We start from the raw sequence: 19,538 nt of genomic DNA, 5'->3' as shown, positions 1-19,538 counted from the left end.
AATATAACCAACTTCTGAAAATAAACGTTGTTTAGTTTATACTACCTTTTTATCTTAAGACTGAATACAGTGTAAATGTTTCAGGTGGTGGGGAAGTTTTTTTTTTTTTTCTTTTAAAGAAACTACTTTTAGGTAGGTTCCCCAGCGTGCATGAAAGTAGTATACTTCAAAACTTTTCTTAATAATAAAAACAAATAATAAAAAAAAAAAGGATGTGAGATGGTCTAATACTGTAAAACTTGAAAACAATTTTCTTTCTACTTTGACTTATATTTTGAAAACTTTCTCTCAGAAGTTCATCCGTAAAAAGAGACGAAACTAAGTTACTACCAAAGGACATATTGAAAAGAAAAGAGAGAATACACATTAGTTCCACTGAAGAGATAGGAAAAAAAAAAAACTTAATGCGCTAAGAAAAAGAGCAGGAGACAGAAATCACGAGACATAGTTCATGTAGTTTCGTTTTTTTGTACAAAAGAAAAAAGACAAATAGCTCATTGTTAAATTACACAGATCTCACTAATGTATTTATATAACCTAAATATTTAGAACGGGAGGAAAAATGTATCTACATCATAATATAGCGAATTAATTAAATTCTGTTTTGTCACACTCTTACCAAAATAACATAGTTTCGACTGTTACTTGCAAACAGGTTCTAATATAAAACTCACAGAAAAAAATGTTATTATTATAATTATTAACATTTCATTTATTATTTTTTTTAATTAATGAGGCAGTTGTCACATTCACTCAAAATTCTCGTCCTTGCATAAATGCTTTGCATCTCAAATTCTTTCTTTTTTGTTAACTTTTAAACGTTTTTATTTTCTCCAATATCTTCCTTGTTTTTCACAAAATATTTCCACACGTTCATACACTAACCAGTGATTTGTTTTATTTAGATTGACCACTGCTTTCAAACACTTAAATGTCGCATTTATCTACTCACAAGAAGTCACGCTATCCACGGCTATTACAGCAAACAATTTTTTTCCCTACTCTAACATGTATTATTCCATTTTGAAAGAAAACTTAATACTAGAAAACTCTTAGCATATATATATATATCTATATATATAAAGCATCTTTTTTTGTAGTAATTACAAAGTGTCTTTGCCGATGATACAGATCGAAAAAATAAATCGAACATTATAGAGTAAGTTTATTTGTCTTTGCATTTTCTCTTCCTTTTATAAATAATAAAAAAAAATCTTCAGAAGATCACTGCGCAGTACAGCCAGTCTACTTAAAATATAAGCACTACTGTGATGTTATAAACATCTCTTAATATATTTCAAAATTAATTTAAAACTTTCCCTCTGTCGAGGAATTAAATAATAAAACATTAAAGAATCACCAATAACAACCACAAAACCAATTGCAATTATTATTATTTATTATAACCAGACGAAGTTTAGAAAAATATAGCTGGATTTCTGCCACAGAAAGGACTAAAAAAAAAAGTTTTAGAGCAGCTAGGACGTTTTATTTTCAATATTTCACAAATACACTGACTGTGATAGCAGCAATTGGTTCGTGTTCGTTTTCTTGTGACTTTTTTTTCTTTGTATCATTATTAAATTCAAACAGATTATTTCATTGCATCAAATTATCAGATAAGAGTTAAGTTCATTTCTTATTTCATAATGGTACTTATTAAAACAAAACAAAAAAATCGCACAGGAGCATTCGAAATTATATACAGCACAATAATGGAAATTAAACACATTCCAAGTCCAAGAAGTGTTATCAGAATCGAATGGCAAATATAATATATACATACACAGGATCTGACTGGCTTCTAAGAATTTGAATGCATTAACATTCAAGCACAACCATGTTCCAAATTAAATAAGTAATAATTTCATTTTCTTTTTTTTTTTTCCGTTGAAAATTTACATTTTATCATTACAATATTGGGTACAACTGCTACTTAATAAAACCATATGAATTCATTCATGTTTCCTTTTCATAGTTAATTTTCGCAGAATCCCTACTAATAAAATTCAGCCTACGAAGGGTTTAAACTCACAGCTACAAGACTACAACGAACTTCGTAATGATGAGACTATCATAACAAGGAATGCATGTACATCTTTCATTTTTTGTTGCATATGTATAATCCATTGTTTCTTTCTTGTTTAAAAAATTAAGATTTACAAATATGGTATTACTACACACTTTTTTTTCCCTTTCTTAAAACGACAGAAATGAGTAGTACTATGATGATTTAACGACAAAAAAAGCGACAATCGATAAAAATCTTGTACTTTTCAATCATATATATATAGAATATATTTCATTTATATTTATATTTATATATTTCTCTATACTGGGATGAAGATGTAATGAAAAGGTTTTCTGATGTGGAAAAGACTTGGTAACAAGCACTTTTCAAACACCATGTCTTCAGCACAAGACAGATGTAATGAAGTGATTTTTTTTATTTCCTTATTTTATACATTATTTAAAATAAAACGCTTGTACTTAGGAGGCTGAATCCTAAAGCGCTATTTGATTAAAACCAGATCTCCAATGCATTTCCCTTCTATGATTAAATGAATTGTAAACTTTCATTTCAAAAGTACCTTATACATATATATATCTATATCCATCTGTTTCAACATACACATATAAATATAAACGTGCGCAACTCTTTTTTTAAAAAAATAAAACCTCACTGAAACTGGAAGTTTACTGGTCAAGAAAAACAGAATTCACTCTTAGTGGCTTTTTCCTTTTAGTAGTTTGGCACAAACAAACAAAACAAAAGTATTATGCAAAGAAAAAACAAACTTGAAACAGAAGGATACCATGGCTATTTTTCTTTTACCACTAGTGTTAATACGCACCAAGAAAAAAAATTCACAATTTTTATGGACAAGAGCGTAAATGGATAAAAACACCTGTCCTGATATTCTTGAGATGATTATGCATAAATTGTACTTTTTTAAAAAATCCCTCAGTCTGCAAGTTTCCTTACGTGCACTTCTCAAAAACCACGAGTGTCCTGTCGTGTCAATGAGGAGAAAACTTGCAACCTTGCCTCATAAACAAATTAAAAAACAGAGTCGAAATTCATTTGTCGAAATCGAAAAACAGTTCATTAAGATTGCACAGGGGGGGAAAAGAATGAGGGAGGGTAATAAAACACACTATGTTACCTGCTGCCACTATACACTGCCAATTAAAATTAATGAACAACGGTTATTAGATATTTATATATATATTTATATAAGTACACAATATTTTGTTCAATAGTTATGTATAATTCATTTTTCTTTTTCTATTGTGTATTCTCATTAAAACACCAGTCCACATTTACTGGCATCCACTCCGAAGCACAGAAGGTAAATTAGTCGTCCATGTGCGTCGCGTCGCGTCACTTTTATTATTTCTCTCTCTCTCGCTCGCTCTCTGTACAACTTCTGGGGAACATAAAAGATGACTTGGTCAAAAGGTCTGTAACAGAGACAGGATTATCACAAACAAGTTAATGGATCGTCTGCAAAACAGCTTAAAATAAGACATTCTTTCCTGCACGGAAACGGCAGTGTTAAAAGAATCTTACTATACAGATCTATTTTTCTTTCTTTACGCAGTTAATTTATTCTTAGGTACACCGGTATTTCCGAAGAGTGACGCAACCCTGACTTGAACCAAAAGTAAACTCTAAACTACTCTAGGGCAGTAACAAACACACTAGACAAGCCTTATAAACACATAAATTTTGCTACGGGCATTATTTTATTGTAATGACCACGAACTACGCTTTAAAAAACAAACAAAAGAACTCCACGTTTTATTTCTATTGTTAATAATTGCCCTTTCTGCTTTTCAATACATACAGCATGGTAACACCCTGTATCTGCGAATTAATGTCTGTATATCCAAGGCAACTGTGACTATTTAATTTCTGTGGGATATAACTAAGTTTATACGCGAAAGAACATACACGAGTATAACATTAAAAAATTTAACATTTACGAAAAACCACTATCATTTGACAAAACAATCAACACAAAGCAGATAACCCAATCCTTTTTTAACCCACAATTGTACTGTCACAAAGCTCAGTGTCTATTATAGTCTGGGCTGCGTGCGTAACAATATATATATATATATATATATATATATATATATATATATATATATATATATATAAACTTTTTTTTTAATTTAAAAAGCATATAGGTTATTATATTCTAGTATCAGAGAACACCCTACTGCTAAATACCAAATCCCGATCTCATTATTAAATATATACCATATTTATGTCAGATAAATTCAAGGTTATAACATAATCATTTAACAACCACTATCATATAATGTGCTACTGAAATTCCTTCCTGCAGAAAACGGCCTTCTAACTTTAACTTTTTTCTTTGTCATTTTTTATTCTAAGACAAATATATTCTTTTCAAAATACAGTTATCCAGAAAAATCCACATTTCTTGCCCCATCCCATATTCAGTCTTCCTAAGTAGGAGGATACTAAAGACAGCTTTACTTCTGGATTTAAGAACATCCACGCAGTGGTTAGGGAGACAACTGTAATTTTACGTTTTCATTGTGAGTATATTCGAATATGAAAATAGGAATGTGAAACCAAGTGGCTGCCTGCTCATTTAAGTTCAAAGTCGAATATGTAGGCGAACAAAAAACGTGGGATGCCGCATTTCACTTTCCACATCAACTTCTGTGTTACCGAACTATTTTCAAAATCAACAAAGTCCCACCAGGTGTTTCTGCAACATAATCGTCTCATTTTATTTTCTGATATTTGTTTCCATACAGTGTTTCTTCTTTCACACTGATGAGGTGAGACGACGAAATCAAACAATTGTTCCACATGCACGCGCTTAGCTGTCCCAGTCATTGACACAACGGACCAAATACAAAATAGTTTCCATCCGCTGGCATTACATAATCCATTCGAATCAAAAATTAGGATAAGAGCATTAAAAATATATATATTTTTCGTTTTTTCAAAATGTTCAGAAATCGCTTGCATGGCAACAATACATCGAAAAGGCATAAAATTGCTCCTCTTGAATTCAACGACAAAATGTGTGACTGGGTGGGAACCAAATCCGGATTTCTGGCTTGTTATGTTGGTAAGTTTAACTACTGCACTACCCAGTCGTTTTCCAGACCAATAATGTATTTTCATTCTTAGGTCTGGTGTTCAGCGAAAAACTTTAATACACAAACATTTTATCATTCTATTCCCTACACAAGTCGTGTTTTCAAACTTCATGCTTGAGAAAACTTCCAAGAAAGGAAGAATTATCGAATGCGGATCATGCATTTTCCCTACACCTTGTACGAAGGTTGTCCAAGAAGTAATGAGACTGAGTCTTATGAACAGGATTTTCATAACTCCTTTAAAAAAAAAAAAAAAAAATAAAATAAAAAAAAAAAAAAAAAAAATTGGCCGTCGTTACACCGCTGCCAGCGTGATTTCCATGATTCATACGCTCCCTGAAAGTCAGCTTCCGAAATGTCTTTTATAGATTTGGTTACGGCCTTCTGGATGGCGGCAACGTCATCAAAACGGCGACCTTTCAGGGCAGTTTTCACTTTAGGGAGCAGGAAAAAGTCTGCCAAGCTTCGATCAGGGCTATACGGAGGCTGTGGCAAAGTTACAACCTCTATCCGATCCAGGTAAAGTCATATGGAAGGCGGTGTGGCCAGCAGCGTTGTCGTGGTGGAGCTTCCACCGATCGGCAATCCTCGTCATCTCTTCACGTTTCGGTGCAGTTGTGGAAGGTCAGAGTACAGAGTTCTTTCACCTTTGACACGTTTTCATCCGAAGAATTCGTCCAAGGGCGTCCAGATCGATCTCTGTCCTCAACTACCTCCCGCCGTCTTTGTAGTTCTTATGCCAGCGAAAAACCTGGGCTTTCGACATGGCACTGTCTCCGCAGGCCCGCTCAATCAACGCCAAGCGAATGTAGAATTTGATGGCGTATCGCTGCTCTATCGCCCGCTCCATTTTTCGCTTTTTATCCCGTGACCCCCCCCCCAAAAAAAAAAAGTCCTCTCTCATTGTTCAGAAGCGACTGCCGTCCGGTGCGATGCTTAGGTCAAGGCTCATAGTGGTCTGGTCTCTTTTAAATAGTTGAAAATTGATCAAAAGCACACGAAAAAGTGACCAAAATCTCATGCCCCCCTTTTCCTTTGTCAATTTCTCCATCACCTCTCTGTTTGTTGTTTTGTTTCATCTTTTCTTCTTTACTTCTTCTTTTTGAGGTTCCTCCTTTCTTACGTTTTCTAAGTATGCTTTGTAGTTACGACAAGCAGACGTAAGAAGCTTCTGAGTAAGTGGAACCAGTTCTGGCCTATTTCCTCCGAATTTCTTCATCCCAGACATTATATTTAACTTAGTATTGAGAGTTCTGAAAGCCATGAAATATCTGAATTACCTACTCTTAAGAACATACAAGAAGCATAACACAAGACGAACATGATGAACCACACAAACACACACACAACGTTCAGCGGAACGTTAACTATTACGAGAGAGAACTAAAAGATTATTATGATATAAGAAAGAATAGACACAGAAAGGTTCTCAACCCCACCTTGAGAGCTTAAGCATCCACCAACCATCCACTGTGCTTCAGAAAGAATAAAAGCTGAAGTGAGAATAAACCTGACTGTTTCACATGTGGCAGCAAGTATGAAGCTTTCAGAAGAGTAATGAGTAGGGTCCGGAAGTTGAGGCAAAATCCTCTTTTTTACGAGTGCCCGAAGACGAGGCTTAACATGATATATGTTCATTTTGGGTCACTGTAGGCCAGAAAATGGTGGAGTTATTTGTCTTTTTTTTTTTTGTTTGTTTGTTTGTTTGTTTATTGGTGTTTTTTTTAAAGCTGTTTATAGGTCTTAACGTCTTTTTTGCACTTCATCCTTCGGCAATAAATTTACTGGCCATTAACTAGAATCACCACCACCTCTTAAACATTTTTTCTTTAGTAAAGAAAATTCAAAAGATAAAAACATTCTTCAACGAATGGACTGATAAGACCAGGTCTACAACAATCACAAGTAAGATCAGGAGGCGTAACAATGTCCCTCCAGCAGGGGAGGGGGTGAAGGTGTGGAAGTTTTATTTTAGTTTTCGACTTCAGTTTGTGGAAGAAGGACAGACCGTTAACATGACTAAAATTAAACCTAATAAAACTTTCTTTTTGCGTCAGTTTGTGTCTGAATTTGGAGCAGAAGTTTTTTCTACGGATAGAAATATTTCCTTCTGCAAATATTGCGAAGTGAAAGTGAGTGCAGAAAAAACGAATCCATGTCCAATAGCACGTTGGACGTGAAAGCAACGCTGTAAAAAGGGGTCGCGGAGAAAAAGGAAAAACAGCTTCTGTTAGGACAAAGTACTAGTGGACACTCTAAGTCATCTCCGTCTTACAAAAATCTTTGCAGTGCCTTAGTTGGAGCAAATATCGAGTTGGCAAAGATAAATAATGAAACTTTCAAAATGTTTTTGGAACAGTATACAAATCAGAAGGTTCCTGACGAGTCGACCCTCCGAAAGGAGTATATGCATCGCTGCACTCTTTCTTTCAACTGTATATTCTATACTACTAGAAGCTTGTATTTCTGGAGCATTATATTCATTAATTATGTAATTCTAATTACATTGGGTCTTATTTTTACGTCTTTTATTCCAGTTTTTAGGCCCTTTTTTTATAAATATTTTTAGGACTTCTTATAGGTCCTTCTTGGGCAATTTTTAGGTCTTCAACTTCTGAGCCCTAGTAATAAGTAACAAGTTTCTGCTTTATTTTTATATTTTTCTTAGAAAACTGCTAATGTAAAACATAAAGCACACGAAAAAGTAACTTTTAGTGACCAACTTGAAAAAAAAGTAACTTTTAGTTAAAAAAAAGTGATTTGCTATGAGAACTGTTAGATAAGATCCCCAACACCGAGCGCTCTGGTGGCGACCAGTCTCATTACTTCTTGGACAAATCCTGTATGTACGGAATACTCCCTGCTACTGAAGAACCAAAAGGTCCTAATCTTTAGAGTAATTTCTAGCGTACGCATTCAAACTCTCACAATTTTTCAACAAAATTTTGGCCACTTCGCAAGTTGTATGTTCAGTTGTAACATTCGTAAACAAATAAATATCCTAATGCTTTCTTTGAAGCGAGCCATTCTTCATTATTCGAACTGAAACTGGTCACGAATAAGAGAGTAAATTAAAAATAAACCTGGAATTTTTTAAAAACTAATTTATAGAAAAAAAAAAAACTCCATTCTCTTGTGCACCTTACTACAAATATATGTTTTAATATATTAAAGCACATACATACACTTATCTCCTTGTACGTAGCTGATTGTATCACGAATGAAATAAACAGATCTTCGCAACTATCAGTCACTAACACCCACGGCCTGCAGTAAATCCATGATCGACGCAAAATTACCAGGAAAGTAAAATAGCCCTTATGTTTACGGTAATATTTCATGTACATTATGTTTACGGTCATATCTTACGTACACGTACATACAATTAAAACAACTAGAAAACCTATTCATACGTCCGACATCATGCGAAAACGATTGCCTTACAGTGCCACATGATAAAAAGTAAAATACAGGAATTAATTACAATTACGCAAAACATAAAAACTAAATATTAAACACGATTAACAAAAAATAAACTAATCATGATAAATAAATTCAGTCTATTGTTACACAATCTCGTACTTGTTGCTACTCCGTTCATAAGTCAATGACGCGTGTTTCTGTTTCTTCCTGTAACATCAACAACAGCTTGTCATTTGTGTGTAAAATAAATAGAAGTGGAAATGGTTCACTTACATTATATAAAAATCAGGTACATGAGGACATAGTGAGGGTGTTACTCGGCTTTTTCCTCCGCCTGTGCTTCTGATGCTGGTGCTGCTTCGGTTGAGTTATTCTCCACTGGTTTCGGAGGCTCAGAGTTCGCTTCGACTGGAATCTTGTTGTTCTCCTCCGGTTTATTTGCTTCCGCTGCGGGATGACTGCTTTCCACGTCAGAAGCAGGCGCTGGAGTCTCTACTTTATTCTCCTGTACAGGTTCTTGACTGCTTTTACTCTCTTCCGAGGCATCCCCCTACAAACGCAAACAATACAGTTTATATATAAATTTCTGAAGGGAAATGAACACGAATTCAACAAAGAAGTTAAAATATAAGCATGCAATTGTTTGTCAGCGAAAATTAAAGAAGTTGACTTCATTTACTACTTCTAGCACGGAATTAGCATCCGCAAACATTCATTCATTTATATATATATATATATTAAAAAAAAGAGAGAGAGAGAGAGAGAGAGAGAGAGAGAGAGCAACTTTAGTTCAAAGACGTACACAATATGAAGTTGGTTCCGAAAGTAATATTTGTGATACAAACCTATAGTTTTCATGCATCTTCAACTATTCTGTTCTTATTTTACCTAGTGTACTTTAGGCGCCGCCACGTGTCATATAGGTGAATATGTAAAACGATGATGATACAGAAAAAAGTTGTTTGCGTGATACAATTGGGAGAGCCAAAACCACTGACCTAAGTTTAGCGAAATTTTGGGTTATGTTTATCACAAAGAACCATCTGTTAGTCAAGTTGAAAAGGTCAAACGCTACTGAAGTGTCTTACCACGGAGAAACCAGCAGATTATCTGTTTTGAAACAAAGCGTGTTTATAGATCCTCTCATTAAGCTCTTCGCAAACTTTGAATACCTCAAACAACAATAGAATTGCACGAACGTGTTTGTCTAAACTGCTTTTTTTCTAACTGACAGCACTTATATTTTTATTTTTATATTAATTGCTTAAAAAAATCCAAATGTTTCAATGCGAAAAGCGTTCCTTACCGAAGAAGCGTCCGTAGTTGCATTCTCTTCTGGTTTCTTGTCCTCCTCCACCTCCTTATCAGGAGTCCTCTCCTCCTCCTCTTCTGGCTTTGTCGTTTCCTCATTCTTTTCGCTGGATTCGCTGGCTTCCTGATCTACCTCCATCTTCTCTTCGCCATCCGTCTTCGCTTCCTCGGCCTCTTCTTTGTTTTCATTCGTCTCTTTCTCTACTTCATCTTGTTCATTCTTTTCTTCTTTGGGTCGTCTGCCTCTTCTGGAACTCCCTGGAAAGGATACCATATGGTTAAACAACTTGTCATTTTCCCTACTCAAATTTTAGAAAATTATTCTTTTTTGCTATAACGTATGAATTTATAATAATAACAATAATAAGAAAATCACGTTTTTTCGTCACCTGATGTAAAACAAAATGGACTATCTATACAGTGTCTAGAACTATATCTATGATTACAAGATACCTGCTGAGCTTTCTCGCTATTTTTATAATTACTTGATCTGTCATGTTACATCGTAGTTACTACTCAAATACTAATTTGTGATATATATATAAAAAAATATATATCATACGGTTTTGGAATACTGAGTTCGAATAAAATATTTATATATTTCAGCTGAAGTAAAGCATTCTTTCTGTTTTTTGTTACAAAAAAAAAAAATTAAATCATACTTTATGGTTAATAACAAAATATAATATTTATTCACACGATACCGAGAAAATCACTAGAGCATTTTTCGCGAAAGTTTTAAAACGCATACCAGTAAACTACATTTTCTTAAAATTTCTAGAAAAATGAATAACGATACATTATAAGTTGTTAACAGAATGTTTACTTATGAAACGTGAACAAAACACGCCAGTTTTGAGAAAATCTTCAGAAAAAAAAAACACTAGTAAACTATCTGTTGGGGAGTTTCTCAAGAAAGGGGACTTATACAATATTGTAGAGCATTAGAGACGTTTTTGAGGAAAAAAAAAAAAAAAAAGAAAAGAAACTCACTCACCCACCAACACGCTACCCCGCCACATCATAAGGCTGCTAACATTTCTTTATAAAATATGAACAGGAAATGCTTTGAAAAAACTCATCCCAACAATAAGCTACCAGTTTCGGAAAACGACTAATGCCATATTATAGGATTTCCAATGAAATATTAGTTCATGAAATACAGGCAAAATAGTTAAAGCCGTTTTCGAATTTCATTCTCCAGTAAACTATCTTTATTTGTTGGCTAAATGAATTCGTGGGATCTCTTTATGGTGAAACTTACAAAAGCTTGTTTAAAATTCGGTCCTGATGCATTCAACTGTATGACCTAATATAAAGGACGTATACGTAACACATGTTTCCATTCGCATACGATTAACTTGACCCATTTATTCTTAATAGCGTCTGCTGAATACCATTTCCGACATATACAACAGTGCATTTCTTTTTGCTCGAGGCCGAGAACGCGATGCAATATCGGCTTGTGCTGTGGAAATTGGCTGAGAGAGAAATCCGATTGAAATTATTAAAATATAGCATTAGAACTGGAATAGATGAAACCTCTTTCTTAAAATTGAAGTTAATGAATTAGTTAGTACACCTTAATATTCCATAATCATGAACCCGTCCTAAATTTTACGAAACAGCATTACTAACATTGCCGTATCTACAGAACTGTGCATGCGCAGGCTCCCCTCTTCCCAGTACCTACCTAATTCCTATTGCAGAGACCTGTTCTGGCATCAGAGTCTTCTCTGTCGCTTGTGTTACACGCGTTACTTTTTTCTATTTATTTTATTTTTCAGCAACTGTTTAGAAGTTTACTTCGGCATCTTTCTATAATTTGTAATCTCGGTGGGCGGTTTTACATTCTTTCTGACCTGTTATATTGCAAATAATAGTTTCATAGTATTTTAATTATTGCTTATTTCTGTTATTGGAGAAAGTATGGGGAATAGAGAGGAAGAACGTGAAAATGAACGAATAAGACGATTGTTAGATAACTTTCTGATGATGACGATAGAACATTATTTGATGAAAGAAGTTATGAAGAAGAAGATTTACTAGAACAAGATACGGAAGACACGGATACCAACCGTGGTTCTGAAATATTACTCCCGGCAGTGAAACAAACAGATAGATGACACTTCTCAACGATCCACCTAATAACTTTGTTTTAAGTGTATATGCACAATGTTTGATCTGTTCGTTGATTCTTTCTTAATATTTTTAATTATAAAGTCATAAAACAATAACTCATATGTGTACATTTTTCCTTATGACGTCATATTTGCAATTCAGGTATACTGTTAGAAAGTTATATACAAAGATTTTTATATGTATTTTTTTACATGAAGTATTCTAAAGATATATAATTTTGTTGCCTATAAAATTCTATAAGCAAACACTTTTTCAGGTTTAAAAAATAATAATATAGACCCTAATACCAAAAGAAATAAACCTGAAAAGTAAAACTTGCGAACGTTTAGTAACCACATCGTAACTGCAATCAAAAGAAGCGCATTAACGCTTGAATCATTGAGAAACGTATTGTTTCTTACACAGACACTGCGTACGTCAATTAGGGGAACGAATATTTCCTTTATTGCATTCCCATACGTTGCACGCAGCATTTTTGATAAAACCCGCTTATCTATCACGGCCAACAGCGAATAATAACAATAATTTGATTTTCATTCAACTTTAATTAGAAAGAATTTCAATTACATTATTAGTACTATTATAGAAAGTATTTATGTTCTTGATCCAGTTCAAAGATGTAATATTATCCTTTAAAAAATGTTATTAGGTTAAGAAAAACAGGAATGCTAAACGTTACTTCTACTGTGTTGCACTATCTACGTGCTTACGGACCCAAACTGAGCTGACGGCCACCTGAATATTACTTGCCGATATTTTTCTGTGCACTTCCAGCCTCGAAGGGAAAGAAACGCAGTGTGCATTAAGTGCACGACAGTAAATAATTGTTTTATGATCTTTATTCAATATATGTAAACTCAAGCATTGATTTTATCAATACCCATACAATATAATATATCCAGAGATATCATATCTAATAGATCTTAACGATCCCTCATTATCTACATTTTTAAGCTCCTGTTTTTACTTTAGTTTTCCTTAGAAATTACAATCACCTCTTTCACTACAATGCTTATAGATAAACACTTCCTCACAGTAACTGCCGCAACTATAAATTTGCTTAGAACCTATAAGATATAAACAATGCCAGTAGTGGAGAGAGAGGGGTATCTAATCCTTTTCATACACGTTAATTTAAATTTTTTAAAGAATCAACTGGACTTCCTGTTGGAAAATGTTCCTGTCTCAGAAGGTTCATATAATTTTTGGTATAATCTCCCTTAGCCTCGGCGCATGATCACGGGCTGTTGAACTCTTTTTTTCTTTATTTTTAAGAATAGCTTTGGGGTCTATGTCTTCATGTGCCGCAAATATTAATATAAGCAACCCGCATAACATATTATTTTAAAACGACAGAACTAAGTACAATGGTTTATATTTCCTTAAGCCGAAAAACAATTCTCTTTCTAATGTTCTGTCTACAGCTGACCCTAGAAATACGGAATTCTCTACTCTAAAATGCATTCTCCATATGGCCTAATAAGTGTGTATTGTGTATCTTACCCTACGATTACCGATAGACAGAACAAATAACCCATCACTTTCGAGTTAGTTGTACCATACTAGGCAAAGCTATATTTTTATTTATAATATTACACAGATTCCCTATTCGGGAATTTCTGATCCTTACGGTATTGATATTGGCAAATGTTTACAAAAACTACACTAATCTGGTAGGTTCTAGAGACAACTTTTCGTATGGATATCGGAATAAATTGCTACGGTAACATATTTGTTTTCGAGGGCTGTCGAATATCTCAAGCAACATATTTTTAAATATACTACCTAGTAATCTATTCTAGTTGATATACATCTGATACGACTTTTCTAAATCAAACGTCTAATATGTAAATTTTGTAATCGCTCATTGGCTTCTTAACTTTTTATTTCTGGCTTTACAGGTCGAAGCGAACTATCTCTTACTTTAAGCAGTTCCCGAACTGTATCGCAATATTAGATCAACGTTGAAAATTGTGTGTTTTACCGGAAATAAATCTGGAAACACGTATGTTAATGATCCGACCATCAATACACACTCAACAGACACTTGATATAAATAGGAATGGAATTCTGAAGTTACGTTTCGAGACAGCGATGGGGAAAAATGGCTGCTGATAAAAGTCTTATACACTAGGTGAAAGATGCAATAGTTATATTTTCGTATGCAAGTCATGACTAACTTCTCTACCTTTCATTTGTTACTGTTTGTAGTGAAAAATTTTTTCTCACTTTTAATGAACAAATATGTGAATAACGACGTACTCGAATTTAGACGTATATGCATATAAAACTATTTCAATGAAATACAATTCTCTACTGTAACAGATTATAAATTATTTTAATTAAACAAAACAAACTCACCTCTGCCCCCGCTGGCCGGCGTGGACTTTCTTTCCCTCTTAGGAGGAGGTGGCGGAGTGGGAGGAACCCCTCTGGTTGACGATCGTGTTCGTCTTCGGCCTTCCATTTCACCTTCGTCTTTATGTCCGAGCTCCTATGACGGAGAAAACAGATTATCTATCGTAACTGAATATTGGTAATATGCAATTCAAATTACCATTAACAGACAAATCAAACAAATGCAAACGACATAAGCTGTACTGGAGTTCAATAATCTAGAAATAGTAATTAATTGATATCAATTATTGGATTCATAATAAATAGATTATAATGAACAAACTCCATAGCTCTGGATAAGTAGCTTAACAAATAAATAGATTCTTTTATATTTTAATTCACAATTTACTTTAAATTAAATAATCTTACTCAAAATATCCTCTAAACAATGAAACGCCTACAAATTGATCACCAGAATTTACATGGTTAGTGACTCTACTTGCAGATGCAACCTCAATGGAAGAACATCCATTCCTGCCACGTGGGGGAATGAAGTTCGAGTTCCTACTAATCTAAGATTTATGTCAAAGTATTATAACTTCTGTTGTTCAAACATTAGTTTTGTACAAACAATGGAAGATAACGAACTAGTAGACTCCCAACGATCTGGTCCGATGTGGCAAAAAGACAGGCTGGAGTTCTATTAATTACTCATGTCTTGCCCCGCCCATTCCATCATTGTACTAAAACCCACTCTTACATAGTGTAATCACCTTTTCTGACCTCTTAGCACAGGGCAAAATTTTATTAATGTTTGTTATGTACTGTATTGTAACTATACTGTACTGTAAAGAATTTAATACAAAGTCGCTGGATAGTCGAATGTCTACTATAGAGACTTTCGAGTATCTAGCACGTTAAAAAATAATAAAATAAAATTAAAAAAAAAAGTAATAACACGAGGAATAAGTTTTTTGAACGAACTATTTCATCTTTAACGCTTTCATAAAAATGCGACTTGGCCGAAGACAAGTAGTCATTTATCAAGGAATTTTTCGAACACTAAAAACTATGTTTTAACTAAGGGCTACCTTCTCACATTTGTGTTGATCTAATCATTTATCATTTTATGTTTCCTGCAATTGCCAGATATTATAAAGTTTATCTTAAAATGTGTACGATATTTTTGTTTTCGGACTTTTTTAAAAAATAAGTATACAATACAACATATGAACATGTATAAAGTATTGACCTAAGATGTCAGAAAATATGAATAAGAGAAAGCTATGGTATAGTGTTCTTAATAGTATAGGCGGGTAGGTAGAACTCTGGCCTATCCAGCAGCCTCTTCCGCAACAAAGATTTTCGCTTAGGAATCTCCTGCTCTTATCCTAATTACCGTACACTGAATCGTACCTCATTTACTTCGTTGTGTTGCAATTTATCGTCCCTCCTCAGCATAGGAGCTCTATGAGACATGTACACCTTGTCTCAAAAAGGTTGAGCGCATTCTTTACTGGTGTTTTGAGGCAATAATTTTCTAAGTCCAGCTTCGGGTATCTTCGGGAAAAAGTAAGCCAGGTTCGAACCTCCAAGCCAGCCTTTGCAATCGGGAAAAAGTTTGCAGATGTGTTTTTCTTCTTTTAAATATAATAAGACTTGTTACCAAGTGTTTAAAAAAGCAACATTGATTGAAATACTTAATGATACAATATTTCGAAACCTTTTTTTTTTTTTAATGTTAGCACATGCTTGTTTGTCATTTAGCTCTCCATACGTAATGGAACATTTAAATACGTTAAGGAATCTTTCCATATGTAAAAGAATGCTCAAAGTTAAGAAATAGAACATAATTATCGCCTGAGTACTAAAATAAAAGTCAAAGTAGAACAGAAACAGCGTTTGTAATGGATATGAATGTCATAATTATCTTGAGATCCGTTATACCTCGCTAGAAGGTTGTGTTAGCTCATTGGTAAGCTGTCGGATTTCAACTCATAAGGTTGAGGGTTCGAATCCCGTGTAGGCTAATCCTTTTTTTTAAATTATATTTTCCGCAATGCATGAAAAATTATATAAAATAATTACATTAGAATACATAAGTTGTGTATATATAACATAATCATTGCAGAACATAGTAATTATTATGTTTAAAATATAACATCTGAGATAATTTTCACAGTAGGTTGGTATTATATATGAGGATGTAAATACAAGTTAAGAAACTCGTTCAATAGCAATAAATAAATCATGTAGTGTATTTATTTGCAGCTATTTGTCATATAGAGGGTAATCCTCAACATTCATAATACAGAATGTCATTTATGTTCTTGAAAAGTTATTCGATGCATAAACAGAAGGTATAAACAGAGAATCCAAAGTCGGAACGCTCGCAAAAAAAATTCATGAACCCCAAAGGTCACGTGAGCAGACTGGAATTGTCCTTATGAAGCATGCCACAGCAGAAAGTCTTTACATAGATTTTCAATTCAATTCCTGATATATGCTTTTGCAATGTGGAGGTGGTGATGCCTTGAGTCGGCCTCTCTCGCTCGCTCGCTCGCTCACTCTCTATTTATACAGAATATAAAAGTGGATTTATGTGTGTATTTCAACATAATTCTGATATATCTAGAGCAATTTTAACTATATTTCTTACAGTCTGGAAAAAGAGTACTGTCGGGATACATATCAAAAATGCTAGAAACGGGTCGATATTAGTATCGAATCTATAGTTTCGTGGTCGCTTAGGTGAATAGTTCTACTTTCAATTCAAGTCCAATTAAGCTTCCATTAGCACCCAGGGTGGTTACGTAGCGACATAAAGATATCGAAATCATTCGATATTAGAATCGAATCGTAAGTTTTCAGCGCCGCTAACAGTGCAGCATTTCCCATTAGTCCACATTAGTCCACATTTCACATTAGTCCCATTGCCTAGAGGGCAACATATTTGCAGAGTGCAAAGTTTAAAACTTGAATAATATTTTAATTTTTTCCGTATGAAAAAGTTATAAATCAAGAGCAAATATACTATTTCACGAACAATCCTCTTTTACTATTCTAATATGTTTGATAATAGCGTAAGAAATCTAATAGTAATTCAGAACATGTTTCACAGTTGTTATTTTTTGTTACATAGTTGTAGCTGTAGCATGTAGTGAGTGGAATTTAACTGTAATAAATTCACTAATTAACCATATTCGAATTAAGTTTTATTTTTAAGTTCGGGATGAAGGGGTGGAGAAATATGTAGTTATTGGGGGCACCGAGCTTTTCTACATTTTACTTTCAAGATCTCCATTTTTCTTTTGTCATTTGTTCCTAATAAAAAAAAGTTCAGTCACTTTCGGATTGTCATAGGATAGTAGGAGTTGGATTTTGGGATGCAGCCTGTGAGATTCTAGAGGAGCTAACTGCTTGAAAAAATATTTTTGAATCATCTGTAACATATGAAATAAGGATATGTATCATAAAAAATTGAAAGTAACTATGTCTGCGTAATCATCACGGTCAAATTGCAAAGTCAAATGAATTGACGTTTGGTATATAATCAGGCTCCATTTCCAACTGGGAAGTTACCATACGCGTGTCACTTTCATTACAATACATATCCTTAGGGGGAGTAGAAGTCCGAATTTTTGCGAAAAATTTAGTATCTTACAAGCCGTTCAACTGAGAGCTGAAATTCAACATATAACTCTTTATTAAAAATAAAGAAAATATGTCCTGGCATTTTTTAAAATTATCTTTTATGGGCGGGGGGACGGGGGTGCATTTTCTATATATTGGAAATTGGTAGTGGGTTGATTTGTAAAAATAATCGAAAACGATTGATATTAGTTGAGAAACAAATTGAGTAATGCATACTAAAGTTCTTTTTGAATTTTATACCCACTGCTTTCTATTTATAATTGCTGAAGCTGGTGTTTAATGTATGGAGCGTTCCGAGCATAAGGCAATCAAGCCATAAAGTTAGAGAAAAATGGCCATAAAATTTGTATTCTAAACTTAATTACATGGGCATTTTCAATTAGTACGGCATGCTTAATTATATAGAAAATTAGTTTCTTTCTCTCTCTCTCTCTCTCTCTCTCTTTTTTTTTTTCTACGTTGGTCTACTTTTCCTTGATTTGAAACTTTCAAATTTCACCCTATTTTCTACTGAAATGTGTCTGTAAGGCAACAAAGAAATAATTATATATGATAAATTTAAATTCATTTTAATTTGGAAGATGAGAAACACTTTGCCATTATATATCGTAAAGGTCAGACCCACCAGTATTGTAACAGAGAGGTGCTTGAGCCATTGACGGTAGAAATTCAAACTCCGATAAGTGATAATTTCACAGTCTTGTTTTATTACAAGTGTAACCTCTTTAGTCAATGGAGAGGAGGACGTGGGCCATCGGTCAGAGTTGATGTCGATGGGTTTTGGTGGGTCGGAGTTGGTCGCAATGGTTCAGAGTGGTTCATAGTTGGTGGTGGGTCAGAGTGGATCACGATGGTTGATGGGTCAGAGTGGGCCAATGGGGCATTTGGGTGGTGGGTGATAGTGGGTCATGGTGGGTCGTGGATCAAATTTTCATTGACCCACACCATCTCTGGTTAAAATTGTACTAAAGATAAGAGGCACCGAAGATGCATGTCGGCTATTATGCTCAAATTTTGCTCATGGATAGTACTCCACCAGGAAGCAATAAATCTGAAACGGTTCACGGTATCACCTTCTAGAACTCGAGATGTAGGGGTTTGTCTGATGGGCTAAATTAAGACGTCAATGATTTATCCTTTAACAACCAAGCCTTTTATGATCGTTTCCGTGGGGAAGTCAGGAGAACACGTGCCTAGTAATCGTAATATTGATAGTTTGCGTCCACCCCGGGTATTTTTTTGTGTGTTTTTTTGATTCACCTAAATATAAACAAATCACACATACAGGCATTTTGACATATTTTGGGAGAGTAATTTTGTGGTTCGTTGGCGTTTCATCGCGTCTCTGCTGCTGGTGGTAAAGTTTTCAAAATGGAACTTGGGCCACCACGGATCGTCGCTGCGGGGCCACCAATTTCTGGCGAGAGGTCAATAGTTGACCATCTGTAGTCCACCGACGCTTACAGCTTAGAGTAATGAACGATGTCTTTGCCTTGTAGAGTTCATGACTACCGACGTCG

General features: G+C 34.3%; 1 protein-coding gene across 2 annotated transcripts in view; it reads right to left on the bottom strand.

Annotated features, from left to right (window-relative positions):
* Positions 1 to 448: 448 nt before the first annotated feature.
* Positions 449 to 19,538, bottom strand: part of LOC145668990 (uncharacterized) — a 75,311-nt gene continuing 56,221 nt past the window's right edge. For both annotated transcript variants that reach the window (XM_081737297.1, XM_081737298.1), the window contains exons 4-7: positions 14,389 to 14,521; positions 9,881 to 10,143; positions 8,848 to 9,124; positions 449 to 3,465 (exon numbers count right to left, since the gene is read on the bottom strand). In XM_081737297.1, the coding sequence (XP_081593423.1) occupies positions 8,888 to 9,124; positions 9,881 to 10,143; positions 14,389 to 14,521 (633 nt within the window). In that variant the 3' untranslated portion in view covers positions 449 to 3,465; positions 8,848 to 8,887. The remainder of the gene's footprint in view (positions 3,466 to 8,847; positions 9,125 to 9,880; positions 10,144 to 14,388; positions 14,522 to 19,538) is intronic.

The sequence above is a fragment of the Thermobia domestica genome, chromosome 13 (genome assembly GCF_964235325.1).
Source record: "Thermobia domestica chromosome 13, izTheDome1.hap1.1, whole genome shotgun sequence".
Classification (NCBI taxonomy): Eukaryota; Metazoa; Arthropoda; class Insecta; order Zygentoma; family Lepismatidae; genus Thermobia; species Thermobia domestica.
The sequence above is the reverse complement of the archived record's forward strand: the minus strand, read 5'-3'. Positions and strand labels throughout refer to the sequence as shown.